General features: G+C 31.6%; 2 protein-coding genes across 2 annotated transcripts; both read right to left on the reverse strand.

Moving 5' to 3' along the window:
- Window positions 1–748: 748 nt before the first annotated feature.
- Window positions 749–1,087, reverse strand: LOC128127945 (S-protein homolog 28-like). Its single transcript, XM_052766695.1, has one exon. The coding sequence runs from the start codon at window positions 1,085–1,087 to the stop codon at window positions 749–751; it is 339 nt and encodes a 112-aa protein (XP_052622655.1).
- A 5,354-nt stretch (window positions 1,088–6,441) lies between these two features.
- On the reverse strand, window positions 6,442–6,795 carry LOC128127946 (S-protein homolog 1-like). The gene has a single exon (XM_052766696.1). The coding sequence runs from the start codon at window positions 6,793–6,795 to the stop codon at window positions 6,442–6,444; it is 354 nt and encodes a 117-aa protein (XP_052622656.1).
- Window positions 6,796–22,018: the final 15,223 nt, after the last annotated feature.

The following is a 22,018-nucleotide window of genomic DNA, read 5'->3' on the forward strand; positions in this document are numbered from 1 at the left end:
TATGGTTTTTTTTCAAATTACCAAGATGATAACTTTATATATAAATATATATATATATATATATATATATATATATATATATAGATACACACACACACACACATATATATATATATATATATATATATATATATATATATATATATATATATATAACTCCAAAAAATTATATTTTAATTAAAAATATATAATTTAATATCAAAATTTTACATTTAATGTTTATTAAAATAAATTAACTTGTTAATAAATAACAAAGATTTAGAATTTATCTTTAGTAAAGGAACAAAATGAAAGTTCATTGACTAAAAATGGAATTAATTGTATTAAAGAGAAATTGAAGAAAAAAATTTGTTCATATCGAATGGTTTAGTTATTTGACCGAAAAAAATACAATGTCCCCAATGGTTAAAGGTTAGATTTTAGGTTGATTCAACATATTCAACCTCTTCATTGACTTCTTATTAGAGTATGAACATGCTTTTATTTCAATATATTGTTTAGTATTTCGTTATGAAAAACATATTTTCTGTATTCAAAAAAATAAAAAACTGAGATGAAATGAAGTACTATATAATTATAGCAAATAACATATTTCAATGTCCCCATAAATATCATTACATTCAACCTGACTCAAACTATGTTCTGCAAAACAAAAACCATATGTGGCTGACTTGTTTATATCACACTAAAAATCTACGTATCAAAGATAAAACGTGTAAGGTTGAATATTTTCTTATATATTTCCAAGTCACCAAGAATACTTTAACCTCCCATCTGATGGGCTGCCTTTTGACAAATAAAAACCATCATACTTTACTAACCAAAAACACTTATTCGTCTTCACTAATTTGTTACCACATTCTGCAGCAATTTGATTATTGAAAACTGGAAACGCAAGCTCTCTGTAGACTTGATTGTCAGTCATCATCCAATAAAATTTCCCGCTAAATTCGGTTGTTTCACCAAAATTCATACGAAATTCCCAATGGAACGTGTCACGTATGGTCATCGTATGGTTCCCAAGATCATTATCTTTTGAATGAACATGAACAATTAGATTTTGAATTTCTGAATCGATGATATACATTGTATATGGCTCCCATGAGTTGACTACACCCGAAGCTGAAGAACTTACAGAGTAAATAACACATAACATTAAAACAACAAAGAACAAGAATCTCATGGTGAAAAGATTTAACGTATTTCGATTATTTGCCTAAGAGTGTCTATCCTTAATATAGACAATCTCGAACTCAATGTATCTTGTGTAATAAACATACATTAAATTACAATAGTATTCCTTGCTATTTACATCCTGAAAATGTAATAGCATAATTATTCGGTTTTAGTAACGACATATGCTTGTATTGGAAATGTATCCATTAATTAAATGGTTGACGTTCATTTAACTTTTAATGTATAACCTTTCTTTAAAAGTATAATAGTATAAATGCACTTTTGGTTTGATTTGTTCGATTTATACTATTTATAAAAAGAAATAGATACTTTTAGGTTGACTATGACCAAAATATGCCTAGGTAATTAATATTTTGATATTTAACTCGCTTAATTTTAATTTTTACTGTCTTTGATATTCAATTGATTTGTTCCCAAAATATTCCTTTGTTGGGCCAAAAAATAAAGTAAACTTCCGTTTAAAAGTATAATACTATAATTCTACGTGTCTTTTCATTTGCTCGATTAATAGCAAGAAATAGAGATATCTTTGTTGAATTCAGAAAATACGCATGCTTCACTTTTGATTTTCCAGTCCTTTTGGATTTAAAATTCAAAATGAGATGGTTTTTTAAGAAAAATAATTAAAATAAATTATGAAAAAAGAAATGAATGTAAAATGCAATATTCGTCACACAAATGAAAGTAAATTGCCATTTAATACATTCAGCGGAATCACAATCGCACACACATAGACACACAATCACACAATAGAGACATACATAGAACAAACTCAAGACACATAAAAATCATATTACTCATACGTACCGATACCAAAATTTAACAGAGTAACAAAGACAGAAAATATAACATGAATCTTGATAAATACAATATTGCACAAAACCTACAAAGGAACATGGTTTCTTCGTAACCATTAATGAAGCAAATGCTCTCCATAGTGGAGGTTTAGAAATATAATTAAAAAATAAACTTGTGCATTTTTTATGTCAAAATTTGTATCCCAATTACAAGAAACATTGACATACATGATATAAAAGTGTGATATCCTAACATTCTATCACAGCAAAATATCTAATTTTCTATACTCTCATGATCTGTAATAAGGTACATAATGATCGGTAAAACGTTGCTTCATCTTTGAGTAATAATTAAGACATTCTTTGCTACTGGAATCTGCTCATTGATCTCCTTCATTATGAATAATAAGAAACCGATAGATTAGGTCATTTGGTAATTTAACATTTCAACATTAAAAAATAAAAAATAACAAATATCAATTTTACGTAGTTAAAGCTTTCGAATTCAATGGTGCAACAACCTCTAGTAAAAATGAGGAAAACATGTACCAAACTGTAAAAAAGGGCTATCTTCATCAAGGGTCAATTGGGTAAAACGAAGTCCAAACTTTTATGTCTTGGGATCTTGATCATGAAAACATATAAGAAGAGAAGGAGAATACAATGACAATATAGTTATTTAGTATGGTGCCAGTGGTGGTTCTTAAGTAATGTTACAAACTGATACCATTTTAGGTGCATCAGTGGCTTAACAAAAATAAAAAATATTGGCTCATAAATCTTTTTCCAAAAATCAGTCAGATGCTATGAATTCTCTTGAAAGGCCTAAAATGTTTCAATACCAACAAAAGTAACAATAAATCCAAAGTACCAAACAACATTTTCAATCACACCTAAAATCTTACGTATATCTTTAGAAAACCGAAAAATACAACAATAAACGATGAATATGAAGTGAATTATCTTAAACTATTAAAACCTCATAAAAATCAAAAGAAAAAATGTAACAACAATCTAAGGCATAGAAAACCATCCCAATCTATTTAATGGTTTCATTTTCGACTCCCATTGCATGTGTGGGATTTTGAAGCATGATTGAGGCTTACTTACAACCAAATATTCAAGAAGTAAGTTGCAAAATTAAATATAAAAACATTTATGGTTAGAACTCCTTACAGCGGTGATAGGATGTACATTCAAAAAGAGATTCATTAATATATTCAATGACTATCCATGAAATATAGTAGATTTTAGTAGTCATGAAATCGGGTTGCATTGTAGAGAATATTCAATAGAATATGGAAATAATTCGATAACACAACATAAACGTAGATGAAGGGTAGGAGAAAGTCAGTAATAGAGTTGGTTGTATGGCTAGGAGGTTCTAAGGCATACTTCATTAAATGGAGAGGCTGATTGTGTGACAGATGGTTGTGCACTATGGTAAACGACATAAGGAGTGAGAGTAAAGAGATTGTGTGAGTAGTAGACGGGGTTCGAATTATGGTGGTGGTTTTTGGGTGATATAGGCAATGACGAGGGTGAGGAAGGCGCTATTGTTAAGGGGTGGGGATAGAGGCAAAAGATTAAGGAGTTTGGTAGTAATTGTGGTAATAGGGTTGGTGGTGGTTGTAGTTTAAAAGAAGATAAATCAAATATCCGCTTATTTATTTTACTACCCGTTTGAAATGATGACGAGACTTTGATTTCATGTATAGTTTTTTTATTTTGTGATATTACGTTTCATTAACTTTATCAACCAAAACCAATTAACTTAAACGATGTTTTTATCATTAACCATTTTTAAAAGCAATTTTCTATTATTAACTAACTAACTTACACCATCTTTAATTATTCATCATTATTTTCATTAATCAAATTTGTCATACCAATTACTTTGCTATTCGAGGTAGTTTCTTCTCCTTAGTGGTTTTCTTGTTAGTTTCTTTTTTTTCCATACTATGAACTTCATTTACTTAATCTTCAACATTGAAATTTTTTGTTGCATAGTGTAATGTTGTGTAACTAGATGAATTTAATGTCCCAGAACATTGTTGAAAGTGAAAAATCTGAGATAGTGTGATATTTTGTCTAGATATTTATGAGAAGATAAGATATTGGCCAATACATAATGATGAATTTTATGTATAAATGTCACATTCAAAAATTTTACGCCAAATTTAAACTTTTTAAATTAAAAATAAAACCAAATAGTATTTTTTTTTACCAAAATGTTTTCAAATCATTATTCATCAGAGTGTACCAATAGCTAAATCAAAAGGATGAGGAGCGGTAGGGTCATGCATTCGCGTTGCCATTGTCTCCTGAAGTACCTGAAACAATAAACTGAAATTTGGAAGCCCCAAGGGCTTACTGAGCTACCCCCAAAATACCAATACCATGCCGATAATACCGTATCAATAACAGACAATCAATAACAGGCATACTGGGCCATCGGCCTGACTGGACCGCCCTGTAGGGCCTTCAGTTTATCTGATCCTATCCTGAGCCTTCAGCATGAATGGACCGCCACATGGACCTACAGTCTCCCTGGACCGCTCATAGGGTATGTTGGCCTTCAACACAAAGCAGGACCGCCTCAACCCAAACAACAAGCAAATAACGACGTGCACATAACTATCATATACTAGCATATTCAAACATCAAACATAGATATCTCACTAATCATCAATCTTAGAAATCTCTCGTAACTAGAGTAACGACCTAGAAGTTCACTAATATACCAATCCCTATGGATCATAAGAGCATAATATATTGTCTATCCTGATTCCGATCTAACAGATCATAACTAGATGTAGCACATCATAACAATAACAACTTAAGGGTCGGCCTTGGGGACATAGACCCCATTGATATAGTGAGGATAACTCACCTTGCAGAGGTCGGCTCGATAGACGAACTCCAATTCTCGGATCACTGTAATAAACTCCACCGCCTATTACCATAGTATAATTATACCCACAAGTTCCCAAGCTTTCAAGGTAACCTAAAGTCCAGCTAATCAACCCTAGTCAAAATCAAAGTCATCAGTCAAGGTCAACAGTCCATGTTGACCCTAACTCGCCGAGTACCCTCGGCTGAAAGCTGAGCCATTGAAGTACTTTCCCAGTCGCCGAGTCACAGAGAGACTCGTCGATTTCCTTTGGTTTACGATTGAAATCTAAGGGCACTCGTCGAGTTTCCTTCTTGCAACTCAACGGTTACACACGCATACATAAATTGGGGAAACCTAAACCGACTCGTCGAGTTCTATGGCAATCTTCATCGGACTCGCCGAGTTGTTCATTAACCTCGTCGGGTCAGGGCCTATCTTTATATGACTGGCTGAGTCGGCCTTCCGACTCGTTGAGTTCCGTCGTTCCTTAAGCAATACAGACTCTTTTAAGCCATGTTATGGCTCCAAATTATTGATCCAAGCTTCTAAGGCATGCATTTCAAGTAAAGATGCACACTTTACGTGCATGCATGGCTAAAAAGGCTCTTAATGTGAAATCCAAGCACACAATGCGGGTTTCATACGCAAGGAGATTTCATAAATGCCGGGTAGGCCAGCTCCTACTTGTCGAGTTCTTCATGGACTCGGCGAGTAGGCCACTAAACATGCGAACCCACCCTGCTGCCACTCGACGAGGAGGGCAACCAACTGGCCGAGTAGATCTTGAAACCAAATCAACTTTCATTTAAATCAATACCTGATAAAAGGGAAGTTATAATAAATGGATAAGTATTCATTGAAACATGGTCACAAAAATCCAACACTTCAAATATAATTTGTATGGTTTTTTTTCAAATTACCAAGATGATAACTTTATATATATATATATATATATATATATATATATATATATAACTCCGAAAAATTATATTTTAATTAAAAATATATAATTTAATATCAAAATTTTATATTCAATGTTTATTAAAATAAATTAACTTTTTAATAAATAACAAAGATTTAGCATTTAACTTTAGTAAAGGAATAAAATGAAAGTTCATTGACTAAAAAAGGAACTAATTGTATTAAAGACAAATTGAAAGAAAAAATTTGTTCATATCGAATGGTTTAGTTATTTGATCAAAAAAAATACAAAGTCCCCAATGGTTAAAGGTTAGTTTTTAGGTTGATTCAACATATTCAACCTCTTCATTGACTTCTTATTAGAGTATGAACATGCTTTTATTTCAATATATTGTTTAGTACTTCGTTATGAAAAACATATTTTCTGTATTCAAAAAAAAGAAAACTGAGATGAAATCAAGTACTATATAATTATAGCAAATAACATATTTCAATGTCCCCATAAATATCATAACATTCAACCTGACTCAAACTATGTTCTGCAAAACAAAAACCATATGTGGCTGACTTGTTTATATCACACTAAAAATCTACGTATCAAAGATAAAACGTGTAAGGTTGAATATTATCTTATATATTTCCAGGTCCCCATGAATACTTTAACCTCCCATCTGATGGGCTGCCTTTTGACAAATAAAAACCATCATACTTTACTAACCAAAAACACTTATTCGTCTTCACTAATTTGTTACCACATTCTGCAGCAATTTGATTATTGAAAACTGGAAACGCAATCTCTCTGTAGACTTGATTGTCAGTCATCATCCAATAAAATTTCCCGCTAAATTCGGTTGTTTCACCAAAATTCATACGAAATTCCCAATGGAACGTGTCACGTATGGTCATCGTATGGTTCCCAAGATCATTATCTTTTGAATGAACATGAACAATTAGATTTTGAATTTCTGAATTGATGATATACATTGTATATGGCTCCCATGAGTTGACTACACCCGAAGTTGAAGAACTTACAGAGTAAATAACACATAACATTAAAACAACAAAGAACAAGAATCTCATGGTGAAAAGATTTAACATATTTCGATTATTTGCCTAAGAGTGTCTATCCTTAATATAGACAATCTTGAACTTAATGTATCTTGTGTAATAAACATACATTAAATTAAAATAGTATTCCTTGCTATTTACATCCTGAAAATGTAATAGCATAATTATTCGGTTTTAGTAACGACATATGCTTGTATTGGAAATGTATCCCTTAATTAAATGGTTGACGTTCATTTAACTTTTAATGTATAACCTTTCTTTAAAAGTATAATAGTATAAATGCACTTTTGGTTTGATTTGTTCGATTTATACTATTTATAAAAAGAAATAGATACTTTTAGGTTGACTATGACCAAAATACGCCTAGTTAATTAGTATTTTGAAATTTAACTCGCTTAATTTTAATTTTTACTTTCTTTGATATTCAATTGATTTGTTCCCAAAATATTCCTTTGTTGGGCAAAAAAATAAAGTAAACTTACGTTTAAAAGTATAATACTATAATTCTACGTGTTTTTTCATTTGTTCGATTAATAGCACGAAATAGAGATATCTTTGTTAAATTCAGAAAATACGCATGCTTCACTTTTGATTTTCCAGTCCTTTTGGATTTAAAATTCAAAATGAGATGGTTTTTTAAGAAAAATAATTAAAATAAATTATGAAAAAAGAAATGAATGTAAAATGCAATATTCGTCACACAAATGAAAGTAAATTGCCATTTAATACATTCAGCGGAATCACAATCGCACACACATAGACACACAATCACACAATAGAGACATACATAGAACAAACTCAAGACACATAAAAATCATATTACTCATACGTACCGATACCAAAATTTAACAGAGTAAAAAAGAAAGAAACTATAACATGAATCTTGATAAATACAATACTGCACAAAACGTACAAAGGAACATGGTTTCTTCGTAACCATTAATGAAGCAAATGCTCTCAATAGTGGAGGTTTAAAAATATAATTAAAAAATAAACTTTAGAATTTTTTATGTCAAAATTTGTATCCCAATTACACGAAACATTGACATACATGATATAAAAGTGTGATATCCTAACATTCTATGACAGCAAAATATCTAAATTTCTATACTATCATGATCTGTAATAAGGTACATAATGATCGGTAAAATGTTGCTTCATCTTTGAGTAATAATTAAGACATTCTTTGCTACTGGAAGTTGCTCATTGATCTCTTTCCCTCTGAATAATAAGAAACCAATAGATTAGGTGATTTGGTAATTTAACCTTTCAAGATTAAAAAATAAAAAATAAAAATATCAATTTTACGCAGTTAAAGCTTTCAAATTCAATGGTGCAACAACCTCTAGGAAAAATGAGGAAAACATGTACCAAACTGTAAAAAAGGGATATCTTCATCAAGGGTAAATTGGGTAAAACGAAGTCCAAACTTTTATGTCTTGGGATCTTGATGATTAAAACATATACGAAGATAAGGAGAATACAATGGCAATATAGTTATTTAGTATGGTGCCAGTGGTAGTTCTTAAGTAATGTTACAAACTGATACCTATTTAGGTGCATCTGTGGCTTAACAAAAATAAAACATGTTGGCTCTTAAATCTTTTTCCAAAAATCAGTCAGATGCTATGAATTCTCTTGAAAGGCTTAAAATGTTTCAATACCAACAAAAGTAAAAATAAATCCAAAGTACCAAACAACATTTTCAATCACAACAAAAATCTTACGTATATCTTTTGAAAACTGAAAAATACAACAATAAACAATGAATATGAAGTGAATTATCTTAAACTATTAAAACCTCATAAAAATCAAAAGAAAAAATGTAACAACAATCTAAGGCATAGAAAACCATCCCAATCTATTTAATGGTTTCATTTTCGACTCCCATTGCATGTGTGGGATTTTGAAGCATGATTAAGGCTTACTTACAACCAAATATTCAAGAAGTAAGTTGCAAAATTAAATATAAAAATATTTATGGTTAGAACTCCTTACAGCGGTGATAGGATGTACATTCGAAAAGAGATTCATTAATATATTCAATGACTATCCATGAAATATAGTAGATTTTAGTTGTCATGAAATCAGGTTGCATTGTAGAGAATATTCAATAGAATACGGAAATAATTCGATAACACAACATAAACGTAGATGAAGGGTAGGAGAAAGTCAGTAATAGAGTTGGTTGTATGGCTAGGAGGTTCTAAGGCATACTTCATTAAATGGAGAGGCTGATTGTGTGACAGATGGTTGTTCACTATGGTAAACGACATAGGGAGTGAGAGTAAAGAGATTGTATGAGTAGTAGATGGGGTTCGAATTACGGTGGTGGTTTTTGGGTGATATAGGCAATGACGAGGGTGAGGAAGGCGCTATTGTTAAGGGGTGGGGATAGAGGCAAAAGATTACGGAGTTTGGTAGTAATTGTGGTAATAGGGTTGGTGGTGGTTGTAGTTTAAAAGAAGATAAATCAAATATCCGCTTATTTATTTTTCTACCCGTTTGAAATGATGACGAGACTTTGATTTCATGTATAGTTTTTTTATTTTGAGATATTAGGTTTCATTAACTTTATCAACCAAAACCAATTCACTTAAACGATCTTTTTATCATTAACCATTTTTTAAAAGCAATTTTCTATTATTAACTAACTAACTTACACCATCTTCAATTAATCATCATTATTTTCATTAATCAAATTTTTCATACCAATTACTTTGCTATTCGAGGTAGTTTCTTCTCCTTAGTGGTTTTCTTGTTAGTTTCTTTTCTTTTCCATAGTATGAACTTCATTTACTTAATCTTCAACATTGACATTTTTTTATGCATACTATAATGTTGTGTAACTAGATGAATTTAATCTCCCAGAACATTGTTGAAAGCGAAAAATATGAGATGGTGTGATATTTTGTCTAGATATTAATGAGAAGTTAAGATTTTGGCCAATACATAATGATGAATTTTATGTATAAATGTCACATTCAAAAATTTTACGCCAAATTTAAACTTTTTAAATTATAAATAAAACCAAATAGTATATTTTTTTACAAAAATGTTTTCAAATCATTATTCATCAGAGTGTCCCAATAGCTAAATCAAAAGGATGAGGAGCGGTAGGGTCACACATTCGCGTTGCCATTATCTCCTGAAGTACCTGAAACGATAAACTGAAAATTGTAAGCCCCAAGGGCTTACTGAGCTACCCCCAAAATACCAATACAACGCTGATAATTTCGTATCAATAACAGACAATCAATAACAGGCATACCGGGCCATCGGCCTGACTGGACCGCCCTGTAGGGCCTTCAGTTTATCAGATCCTATCCCGAGCCTTCAGCATGAATGGACCGCCACATGGACCTACAGTCTCCCCGGACCGCTTATAGGGTATGTTGGCCTTCAACACAAAGCAGGACCGCCTCAACCCAAACAACAAGCAAATAACGACGTGCGCATAACTATCATATACTAGCATATTCAAACATCAAACATAGGTATCTCACTAATCATCAATCTTAGAAATCTCTTGTAACTAGAGTAACGACCTAGATGCTCACTAATATACCAATCCCTATGGATCATAAGAGCATAATCTATTGTCTATCCTGATTCCGATCTAACAGATCATAACTAGATGTAGCACATCATAACAATAACAACTTAAGGGTCGGCCTTGGGGACATAGACCCCATTGATATAGTGAGGATAACTCACCTTGTAGAGGTCGGCTCGATAGACGAACTCCAATTCTCGGATCACTGTAAAAAAACTCCACCGCCTATTACCATAGTATAATTATACCCACAAGTTCCCAAGCTTTCAAGGTAACCTAAAGTCCAGCTAATCAACCCTGGTCAAAATCAAAGTCATCAGTCAAGGTCAACAGTCCATGTTGACCCTAACTCGCCGAGTACCCTCGGCTGAAAGCTGAGCCATTGAAGTACTTTCCCAGTCGCCGAGTCACAGAGAGACTCGTCGATTTCCTTTGGTTTACGATTGAAATCTAAGGGCACTCGTCGAGTTTCCTTCTTGCAACTCAACGGTTACACACGCATACATAAATTGGGGAAACCTAAACCGACTCGTCGAGTTCTATGGCAATCTTCATCGGACTCGCCGAGTTGTTCATTTACCTCGTCGGGTTAGGGCCTATCTTTATATGACTGGCTGAGTCGGCCTTCCGACTCGTTGAGTTATGTCGGTCCTTAAGCAATACAGACTCTTTTAAGCCATGTTATGGCTCCAAATTATAGATCCAAGCTTCTAAGGCATGCATTTCAAGTAAAGATGCACACTTTACGTGCATGCATGGATAAAAAGGCTCTTAATGTGAAATCCAAGCACACAATGCGGGTTTCATACGCAAGGAGATTTCATAAATGCCGGGTAGGCCAGCTCCTACTTGTCGAGTTCTTCATGGACTCGGCGAGTAGGCCACTAAACATGCGAACCCACCCCGCTGCCACTCGACGAGGAGGGCAACCAACTGGCCGAGTAGATCTTGAAACCAAATCAACTTTCATTTAAATCAATACCTGATAAAAGGGAAGTTATAATAAATGGATAAGTATTCATTGAAACATGGTCACAAAAATCCAACACTTCAAATATAATTTGTATGGTTTTTTTTCAAATTACCAAGATGATAACTTTATATATATATATATATATATATATATATATATATATATATATATATATATATATATATATATATATATACATATATATATATATATATATAACTCCGAAAAATTATATTTTATTTAAAAATATATAATTTAATATCAAAATTTTATATTTAATGTTTATTAAAATAAATTAACTTTTTAATAAATAACAAAGATTTAGCATTTAACTTTAGTAAAGGAATAAAATGAAAGTTCATTGACTAAAAAAGGAATTAATTGTATTAAAGACAAATTGAAAGAAAAAATTTGTTCATATCGAATGGTTTAGTTATTTGATCAAAAAAAATACAAAGTCCCCAATGGTTAAAGGTTAGTTTTTAGGTTGATTCAACATATTCAACCTCTTCATTGACTTCTTATTAGAGTATGAACATGCTTTTATTTCAATATATTGTTTAGTACTTCGTTATGAAAAACATATTTTCTGTATTCAAAAAAAAGAAAACTGAGATGAAATCAAGTACCATATAATTATAGCAAATAACATATTTCAATGTCCCCATAAATATCATAACATTCAACCTGACTCAAACTATGTTCTGCAAAACAAAAACCATATGTGGCTGACTTGTTTATATCACACTAAAAATCTACGTATCAAAGATAAAACGTGTAAGGTTGAATATTATCTTATATATTTCCAGGTCCCCATGAATACTTTAACCTCCCATCTGATGGGCTGCCTTTTGACAAATAAAAACCATCATACTTTACTAACCAAAAACACTTATTCGTCTTCACTAATTTGTTACCACATTCTGCAGCAATTTGATTATTGAAAACTGGAAACGCAACCTCTCTGTAGACTTGATTGTCAGTCATCATCCAATAAAATTTCCCGCTAAATTCGGTTGTTTCACCAAAATTCATACGAAATTCCCAATGGAACGTGTCACGTATGGTCATCGTATGGTTCCCAAGATCATTATCTTTTGAATGAACATGAACAATTAGATTTTGAATTTCTGAATCGATGATATACATTGTATATGGCTCCCATGAGTTGACTACACCCGAAGTTGAAGAACTTACAGAGTAAATAACACATAACATTAAAACAACAAAGAACAAGAATCTCATGGTGAAAAGATTTAACGTATTTCGATTATTTGCCTAAGAGTGTCTATCCTTAATATAGACAATCTCGAACTTAATGTATCTTGTGTAATAAACATACATTAAATTACAATAGTATTCCTTGCTATTTACATCCTGAAAATGTAATAGCATAATTATTCGGTTTTAGTAACGACATATGCTTGTATTGGAAATGTATCCCTTAATTAAATGGTTGACGTTCATTTAACTTTTAATGTATAACCTTTCTTTAAAAGTATAATAGTATAAATGCACTTTTGGTTTGATTTGTTCGATTTATACTATTTATAAAAAGAAATAGATACTTTTAGGTTGACTATGACCAAAATACGCCTAGTTAATTAATATTTTGAAATTTAACTCGCTTAATTTTAATTTTTACTTTCTTTGATATTCAATTGATTTGTTCCCAAAATATTCCTTTGTTGGGCAAAAACATAAAGTAAACTTCCGTTTAAAAGTATAATACTATAATTCTACGTGGTTTTTCATTTGTTCGATTAACAGCACGGAATAGAGATATCTTTGTTGAATTCAGAAAATACGCATGCTTCACTTTTGATTTTCCAGTCCTTTTGGATTTAAAATTCAAAATGAGATGGTTTTTTAAGAAAAATAATTAAAATAAATTATGAAAAAAGAAATGAATGTAAAATGCAATATTCGTCACACAAATGAAAGTAAATTGCCATTTAATACATTCAGCGGAATCACAATCGCACACACATAGACACACAATCACACAATAGAGACATACATAGAACAAACTCAAGACACATAAAAATCATATTACTCATACGTACCGATACCAAAATTTAACAGAGTAAAAAAGAAAGAAAATATAACATGAATCTTGATAAATACAATACTGCACAAAACGTACAAAGGAACATGGTTTCTTCGTAACCATTAATGAAGCAAATGTTCTCCATAGTGGAGGTTTAAAAATATAATTAAAAAATAAACTTTATAATTTTTTATGTCAAAATTTGTATCCCAATTACAAGAAACATTGACATACATGATATAAAAGTGTGATATCCTAACATTCTATCACAGCAAAATATCTAATTTTCTATACTATCGTGATCTGTAATAAGGTACATAATGATCGGTAAAACGTTGCTTCATCTTTGAGTAATAATTAATACATTCTTTGTTACTGGAAGTTGCTCATTGATCTCCTTCCCTCTGAATAATAAGAAACAGATAGATTAGGTCATTTGGTAATTTAACCTTTCAAGATTAAAAAATAAAAAATACAAAATATCAATTTTACGCAGTTAAAGCTTTCAAATTCAATGGTGCAACAACCTCTAGGAAAAAAGAGGAAAACATGTAACAAACTGTAAAAAAAGGGATATCTTCATCAAGGGTAAATTTGGTAAAACAAAGTCCAAACTTTTATGTCTTGGGATCTTGATCATTAAGACATATACGAAGAGAAGGATAATACAATGGCAATATAGTTATTTAGTATGGTGCCAGTGGTGGTTCTTAAGTAATGTTACAAACTGATACCTTTTTAGGTGCATCTGTGGCTTAACAAAAATAAAACATGTTGGCTCTTAAATCTTTTTCCAAAAATCAGTCAGATGCTATGAATTCTCTTGAATGGCTTAAAATGTTTCAATACCAACAAAAGTAAAAATAAATCCAAAGTACCAAACAACATTTTCAATCACAACTAAAATCTTACGTATATCTTTAGAAAACCGAAAAATACAACAATAAACAATGAATATGAAGTGAATTATCTTAAACTATTAAAACCTCATAAAAATCAAAAGAAAAAATGTAACAACAATCTAAGGTATAGAAAACCATCCCAATCTATTTTATGGTTTCATTTTCGACTCCCATTGCATGTGTGGTATTTTGAAGCATGATTAAGGCTTACTTACAACCAAATATTCAAGAAGTAAGTTGCAAAATTAAATATAAAAAAAATTATGGTTAGAACTCATTACTGCGGTGATAGGATGTACATTCGAAAAGAGATTCATTAATATATTAAATGACTATCCATGAAATATAGTAGATTTTAGTAGTCATGAAATTGGGTTGCATCGTAGAGAATATTCAATAGAATACGGAAATAATTCGATAACACAACATAAACGTAGATGAAGGGTAGGAGAAAGTCAGTAATAGAGTTGGTTGTATGGCTAGGAGGTTCTAAGGCATACTTCATTAAATGGAGAGGCTGATTGTGTGACAGATGGTTGTTCACTATGGTAAACGACATAAGGAGTGAGAGTAAAGAGATTGTGTGAGTAGTAGACGGGGTTCGAATTACGGTGGTGGTTTTTGGGTAATATAGGCAATGACGAGGGTGAGGAAGGCGCTATTGTTAAGGGGTGGGGATAGAGGCAAAAGATTAAGGAGTTTGGTAGTAATTTTGGTAATAGGGTTGGTGGTGGTTGTAGTTTAATAGAAGATAAATCAAATATCCGCTTATTTATTTTTCTACCCGTTTGAAATGATGACGAGTCTTTGATTTAATTTATAGTTTTTTTATTTTGTGATATTAGGTTTCATTAACTTTATCAACCAAAACCAATTAACTTAAACGATTTTTTTTATCATTAACCATTTTTAAAAGCAATTTTCTATTATTAACAAACTAACTTACACCATCTTCAATTATTCATCATTATTTTCATTAATCAAATTTGTCATACCAGTTACTTTGCTATTCAAGGTAGTTTCTTCTCCTTAGTGGTTTTCTTGTTAGTTTCTTTTCTTCCATAGTATGAACTTCATTTACTTAATCTTCAACATTGACATATTTTTATGCATACTATAATGCTATGTAACTAGATGAATTTAATCTCCCAGAACATTGTTGAAAGCGAAAAATATGAGATAGTGTGATATTTTGTCTAGATATTTATGAGAAGATAAGATTTTGGCCAATACATAATGATGAATTTTATGTATAAATGTCACATTCAAAAATTTTACGCCAAATTTAAACTTTTTAAATTATAAATAAAACCAAATAGTATTTTTTTTTTTTACAAAAATGTTTTCAAATCATTATTCATCAGAGTGTCCCAATAGCTAAATCTAAAGGATGAGGAGCGGTAGGGTCACACATTCGCGTTGTCATTATCTCATGAAGTACCTGGAACAATAAACTGAAAATTGTAGGCCCCAAGGGCTTACTGAGCTACCCCCAAAATACCAATACCATGCTGATAATACCGTATCAATAACAGACAATCAATAACAGGCATACTGGGCCATCGGCCTGACTGGACCGCCCTGCAGGGCCTTAAGTTTATCTGATCCTATCCGGAGCCTTCAACATGAATAGGATGCCACAAGGGCCTACAGTCTCCCCGGACCGCTCATAGGGTATGTTGCCCTTCAACACAAATCAGGACCGCCTCAACCAAACCACCAAGCAAATAACGATATGCGCATAACTATCATATACTAGCATATTCAAACATCAAACATAGGTACCTCACTAATCATCAATCTTAGAAATCTCTCATAACTAGAGTAACGACCTAGCAGGTCACTAACATACCAATCCCTACGGATCATAAGAGCATATTATATTGTCTATCCTGATTCCGATCTAACATATCATAACCACATGTGGCACATCTTAACAATAACAACTTATGGGTCGGCCTTGGTGCCGTAGACCCCATTGATATAGTGAGGATAACTCACCTTGCAAATGTTGGCTCAGCAGATGAACTCCAATTCTTGGATCATTGTCAAAAACTCCACCACGTATTACCATAGTATAATTATACCCATAAGTTCCAAAGCTTTCAAGGTACCCTAAAATCCAGCTAATCAACCCTGCTCAAAATCAAAGTCATCAGTCAAGGTCAACAGTCCATGTTGACCCTAACTCGCCGAGTACCCTCGGCTGAAAGCCCAGCCATTGAAGTACTTGCCCAGTCGCCGAGTCGTAGAGAGTCACGTCGATTTCCTTTGGTTTACGATTGAACTCTATGGGCACTCGTCGAGATTCCTTCTTGCAAATCGACGTCTACACACGCATACATAAATTGGAGAAACCTAAACCGAATCGCCGAGTTGTTCATATAACTCGACGAGTTCTATGGCAATCTTCATCGGACTCGCCGAGTTGTTCATTCAACTCGTCGGGTCCAGACCTATCTTTATATGACTCGCCGAGTTCCTTTAGTCCTTGATCAATACAGACTCTTTTAAGTCATGTTGTGGCTCCAAATTATGGATCCAAGCTTCTAAGGCATGCATTTCAAGTAAACTTTCATTTAAATCAATACCTGAGAAAAGGGAAGTTACAATAAAAGGATAAGTATTCATTGAAACATGGTCCCAAAAATCCAAAACTTCAAATATAACTTGTAAGTTTTTTTTTTCAAATTACCAAGATAATAACTTTATATATATATATATATATATATATATATATATATATATATATATATATATATATATATATATATATATAACCCCGAAAAATTATATTTTAATTAAAAATATATAATTTAATATCAAAATTTTATATTTAATGTTTATTAAAATAAATTAACTTGTTAATAAATAACAAAGATTTAGCATTTAACTTTATTAAAGGAATAAAATGAAAGTTCATTGACTAAAAAAAGAATTAATTGTATTAAAGACAAATTGAAATAATTTTTTTTCTTCATATCGAATGGTTTAGTTATTTGACCAAAAAAAATACAAACTCCCCAATGGTTAAAGGTTAGATTTTAGGTTGATTCAACATATTCAACCTCTTCATTGACTTCTTATTAGAGTATGAACATGCTTTTATTTCAATATATTGTTTAGTATTTCGTTATGAAAAACATATTTTCTGTATTCAAAAAAATAGAAAACTGAGATGAAATGAAGTACTATATAATTATAGCAAATAACATATTTCAATGTCCCCATAAATATCATAACATTCAACCTGACTCAAACTATGTTCTGCAAAACAAAAACCATATGTGGCTGACTTGTTTATATCACACTAAAAATCTACGTATCAAAGATAAAACGTGTAAGGTTGAATATTTTCTTATATATTTCCAAGTCACCAAGAATACTTTAACCTCCCATCTGATGGGCTGCCTTTTGACAAATATAAACCATCATACTTTACTAACCAAAAACACTTATTCGTCTTCACTAATTTGTTACCACATTCTGCAGCAATTTGATTATTGAAAACTGGAAACGCAAGCTCTCTGTAGACTTGATTGTCAGTCATCATCCAATAAAATTTCCCGCTAAATTCGGTTGTTTCACCAAAATTCATACGAAATTCCCAATGGAACGTGTCACGTATGGTCATCGTATGGTTCCCAAGATCATTATCTTTTGAATGAACATGAACAATTAGATTTTGAATTTCTGAATCGATGATATACATTATATATGGCTCCCATGAGTTGACTACACCCGAAGTTGAAGAACTTACGGAGTAAATGACACATGACATTAAAACAACAAAGAACAAGAATCTCATGGTGAAAAGATTTAACGTATTTCGATTATTTGTCTAAGAGTGTCTATCCTTAATATAGACAATCTCGAACTTAATGTATCTTGTGTAATAAACATACATTAAATTACAATAGTATTCCTTGCTATTTACATCCCGAAAATGTAATAGCATAATTATTCGGTTTTAGTAACGACATATGTTTGTATTGGAAATGTATCCCTAAATTAAATGGTTGACGTTCATTTAACTTTTAATGTATAAACTTTCTTTAAAAGTATAATAGTATAAATGCACTTTTGGTTTGATTTGTTTGATTTATTCTATTTATAAAAAGAAATAGATATTTTTAGGTTGACTATGACCAAAATACGCCTAGTTAATTAATATTTTGAAATTTATCTCGCTTAATTTTAATTTTTACTTTCTTTGATATTCAATTGATTTGTTCCCAAAATATTCCTTTGTTGGGCAAAAAAATAAAGTAAACTTCCGTTTAAAAGTATAATACTATAATTCTTTGTGTTTTTTCATTTGTTCGATTAATAGCACGAAATAGAGATATCTTTGTTGAATTTAGAAAATACGCATGCTTCACTTTTAATTTTCCAGTCCTTTTGGATTTAAAATTCAAAATGAGATGGTTTTTTAAGAAAAATAATTAAAAGAAATTATGAAAAAAGAAATGAATGTAAAATGCAATATTCGTCACACAAATGAAAGTAAATTGCCATTTAATACATTCAGCGGAATCACAATCGCCCACACATAGACACACAATCACACAATAGAGACATACATAGAACAAACTCAAGACACATAAGAATCATATTACTCATACGTACCGATACCAAAATTTAACAGAGTAACAAAGAAAGGAAATATAACATTTATCTTGATAAATACAATACTGCACAAAACGTACAAACGAACATGGTTTCTTCGTAACCATTAATGAAGCAAATGCTCTCCATAGTGGAGGTTTAGAAATATAATTAAAAAATAAACTTGTGAATTTTTTATGTCAAAATTTTTATCCCAATTACAAGAAACATTGACATACATTATATAAAAGTGTGATATTCGAACATTCTATCACAGCAAAATATCTAATTTTCTATACTCTCATGATCTGTAATAAGGTACATAATGATCGGTAAAACGTTGCTTCATCTTTGAGTAATAATTAAGACATTCTTTGCTACCGGAAGTTGCTCATTGATCTCCTTCCCTCTGAATAATAAGAAACCGATAGATTAGGTCATTTGGTAATTTAACCTTTCAAGATTAAAAAATAAAAAATATAAAATTTCAATTTTACGTAGTTTAAGCTTTTGAATATAATGGTACAACAACATCTAGTAAAAATGAGGAAAACATGTGCCAAACTGTAAAAAAGGGTTATCTTCATCAAGGGTAAATTGGGTAAAACGATGTCCAAACTTTTATGTCTTGGGATTTTGATCATGAAAACATATAAGAAGAGAAGGAGAATACAATGACAATATAGTTATTTAGTATGGTGTCAGTGGTGGTTCTTAAGTAATGATACAAACTGATACCTTTTTAGGTGCATCTGTGGCTTAACAAAAATAAAAAATATTGGCTCCTAAATCTTTTTCCAAAAATCAGTCAGATGCTATGAATTCTCTGGAAAGGCTTAAAATGTTTCAATACCAACAAAAGTAAAAATAAATCCAAAGTACCAAACAACATTTTCAATCACAACTAAAATCTTACGTATATCTTAATAGAACAGAAAAATACAACAATAAACGATGAATATGAAGTGAATTATCTTAAACTATTAAAACCTCATAAAAATCAAAAGAAAAAAATGTAACAACAATCTAAGGCATAGAAAAACCATCCCAATCTATTTAATGGTTTCATTTTCGACTCCCAGTGCATGTGTGGGATTTTGAAGCATGATTAAGGCTTACTTACAACCAAATATTCAAGAAGTAAGTTGCAAAATTAAATATAAAAAAAATTATGGTTAGAACTCATTACTGCGGTGATAGGATGTACATTCGAAAAGAGATTCATTAATATATTAAATGACTATCCATGAAATATAGTAGATTTTAGTAGTCATGAAATTGGGTTGCATCGTAGAGAATATTCAATAGAATACGGAAATAATTCGATAACACAACATAAACGTAGATGAAGGGTAGGAGAAAGTCAGTAATAGAGTTCGTTGTATGGCTAGGAGGTTCTAAGGCATACTTCATTAAATGGAGAGGCTGATTGTGTGACAGATGGTTGTTCACTATGGTAAACGACATAAGGAGTGAGAGTAAAGAGATTGTGTGAGTAGTAGACGGGGTTCGAATTACGGTGGTGGTTTTTAGGTGATATAGGCAATGACGAGGGTGAGGAAGGCACTATTGTTAAGGGGTGGGGATAGAGGCAAAAGATTAAGGAGTTTGGTAGTAATTTTGGTAATAGGGTTGGTGGTGGTTGTAGTTTAAAAGAAGATAAATCAAATATCCGCTTATTTATTTTTCTACCCGTTTGAAATGATGACGAGTCTTTGATTTCATGTATAGTTTTTTTATTTTGTGATATTAGGTTTCATTAACTTTATCAACCAAAACCAATTAACTTAAATGATTTTTTTTATCATTAACCATTTTTAAAAGCAATTTTCTATTATTAACTAACTAAATTACACCATCTTCAATTATTCATCATTATTTTCATTAATCAAATTTGTCATACCAATTACTTTGCTATTCAACGTAGTTTCTTCTCCTTATTGGTTTTCTTGTTAGTTTCTTTTTTTCCATAGTATGAACTTCATTTACTTAATCTTCAACATTGACATATTTTTATGCATACTATAATGCTATGTAACTAGATGAATTTAATCTCCCAGAACATTGTTGAAAGCGAAAAATATGAGATAGTGTGATATTTTGTCTAGATATTTATGAGAAGATAAGATTTTGGCCAATAAAAAATGATGAATTTTATGTATAAATGTCACATTCAAAAATTTTACACCAAATTTAAACTTTTTAAATTATAAATAGAACCAAATAGTATTTTTTTTTACAAAAATGTTTTCACATCATTATTCATCAGAGTGTCCCAATAGCTAAATCTAAAGGATGAGGAGCGGTAGTGTCACGCATTCGCGTTGCCATTATCTCATGAAGTACCTGAAACAATAAACTGAAAATTGTAGGCCCCAAGGGCTTACTGAGCTACCCCCAAAATACCAATACCACGCTGATAATACCATATCAATAACAGACAATCAATAACATGCATACTAGGCCATCGGCTTGGACCGCCCTGCAGGGCCTTCAGTTTATCTGATCCTATCCCGAGCCTTCAACATGAATAGGATGCCACAAGGGCCTACAGTCTCCCCGGACCGCTCATAGGGTATGTTGCCCTTCAACACAAATCAGGACCGCCTCAACCAAACCACCAAGCAAATAACGATATGCGCATAACTATCATATACTAGCATATTCAAACCTCAAACATAGGTACCTCACTAATCATCAATCTTAGAAATCTCTCATAACTAGAGTAACGACCTAGCAGGTCACTAACATACCAATCTCTACGGATCATAAGAGCATATTATATTGTCTATCCTGATTCCGATCTAACATATCATAACCACATGTGGCACATCTTAACAATAACAACTTATGGGTCGGCCTTGGTGCCGTAGACCCCATTGATATAGTGAGGATAACTCACCTTGCAAATATTGGCTCAGCAGATGAACTCCAATTCTTGGATCATTGTCAAAAACTCCACCACGTATTACCATAGTATAATTATACCCATAAGTTCCAAAGCTTTCAAGGTACCCTAAAATCCAGCTAATCAACCCTGCTCAAAATCA

This window comes from Lactuca sativa, chromosome 8 (assembly GCF_002870075.4).
Source record: "Lactuca sativa cultivar Salinas chromosome 8, Lsat_Salinas_v11, whole genome shotgun sequence".
NCBI lineage: Eukaryota > Viridiplantae > Streptophyta > Magnoliopsida > Asterales > Asteraceae > Lactuca > Lactuca sativa.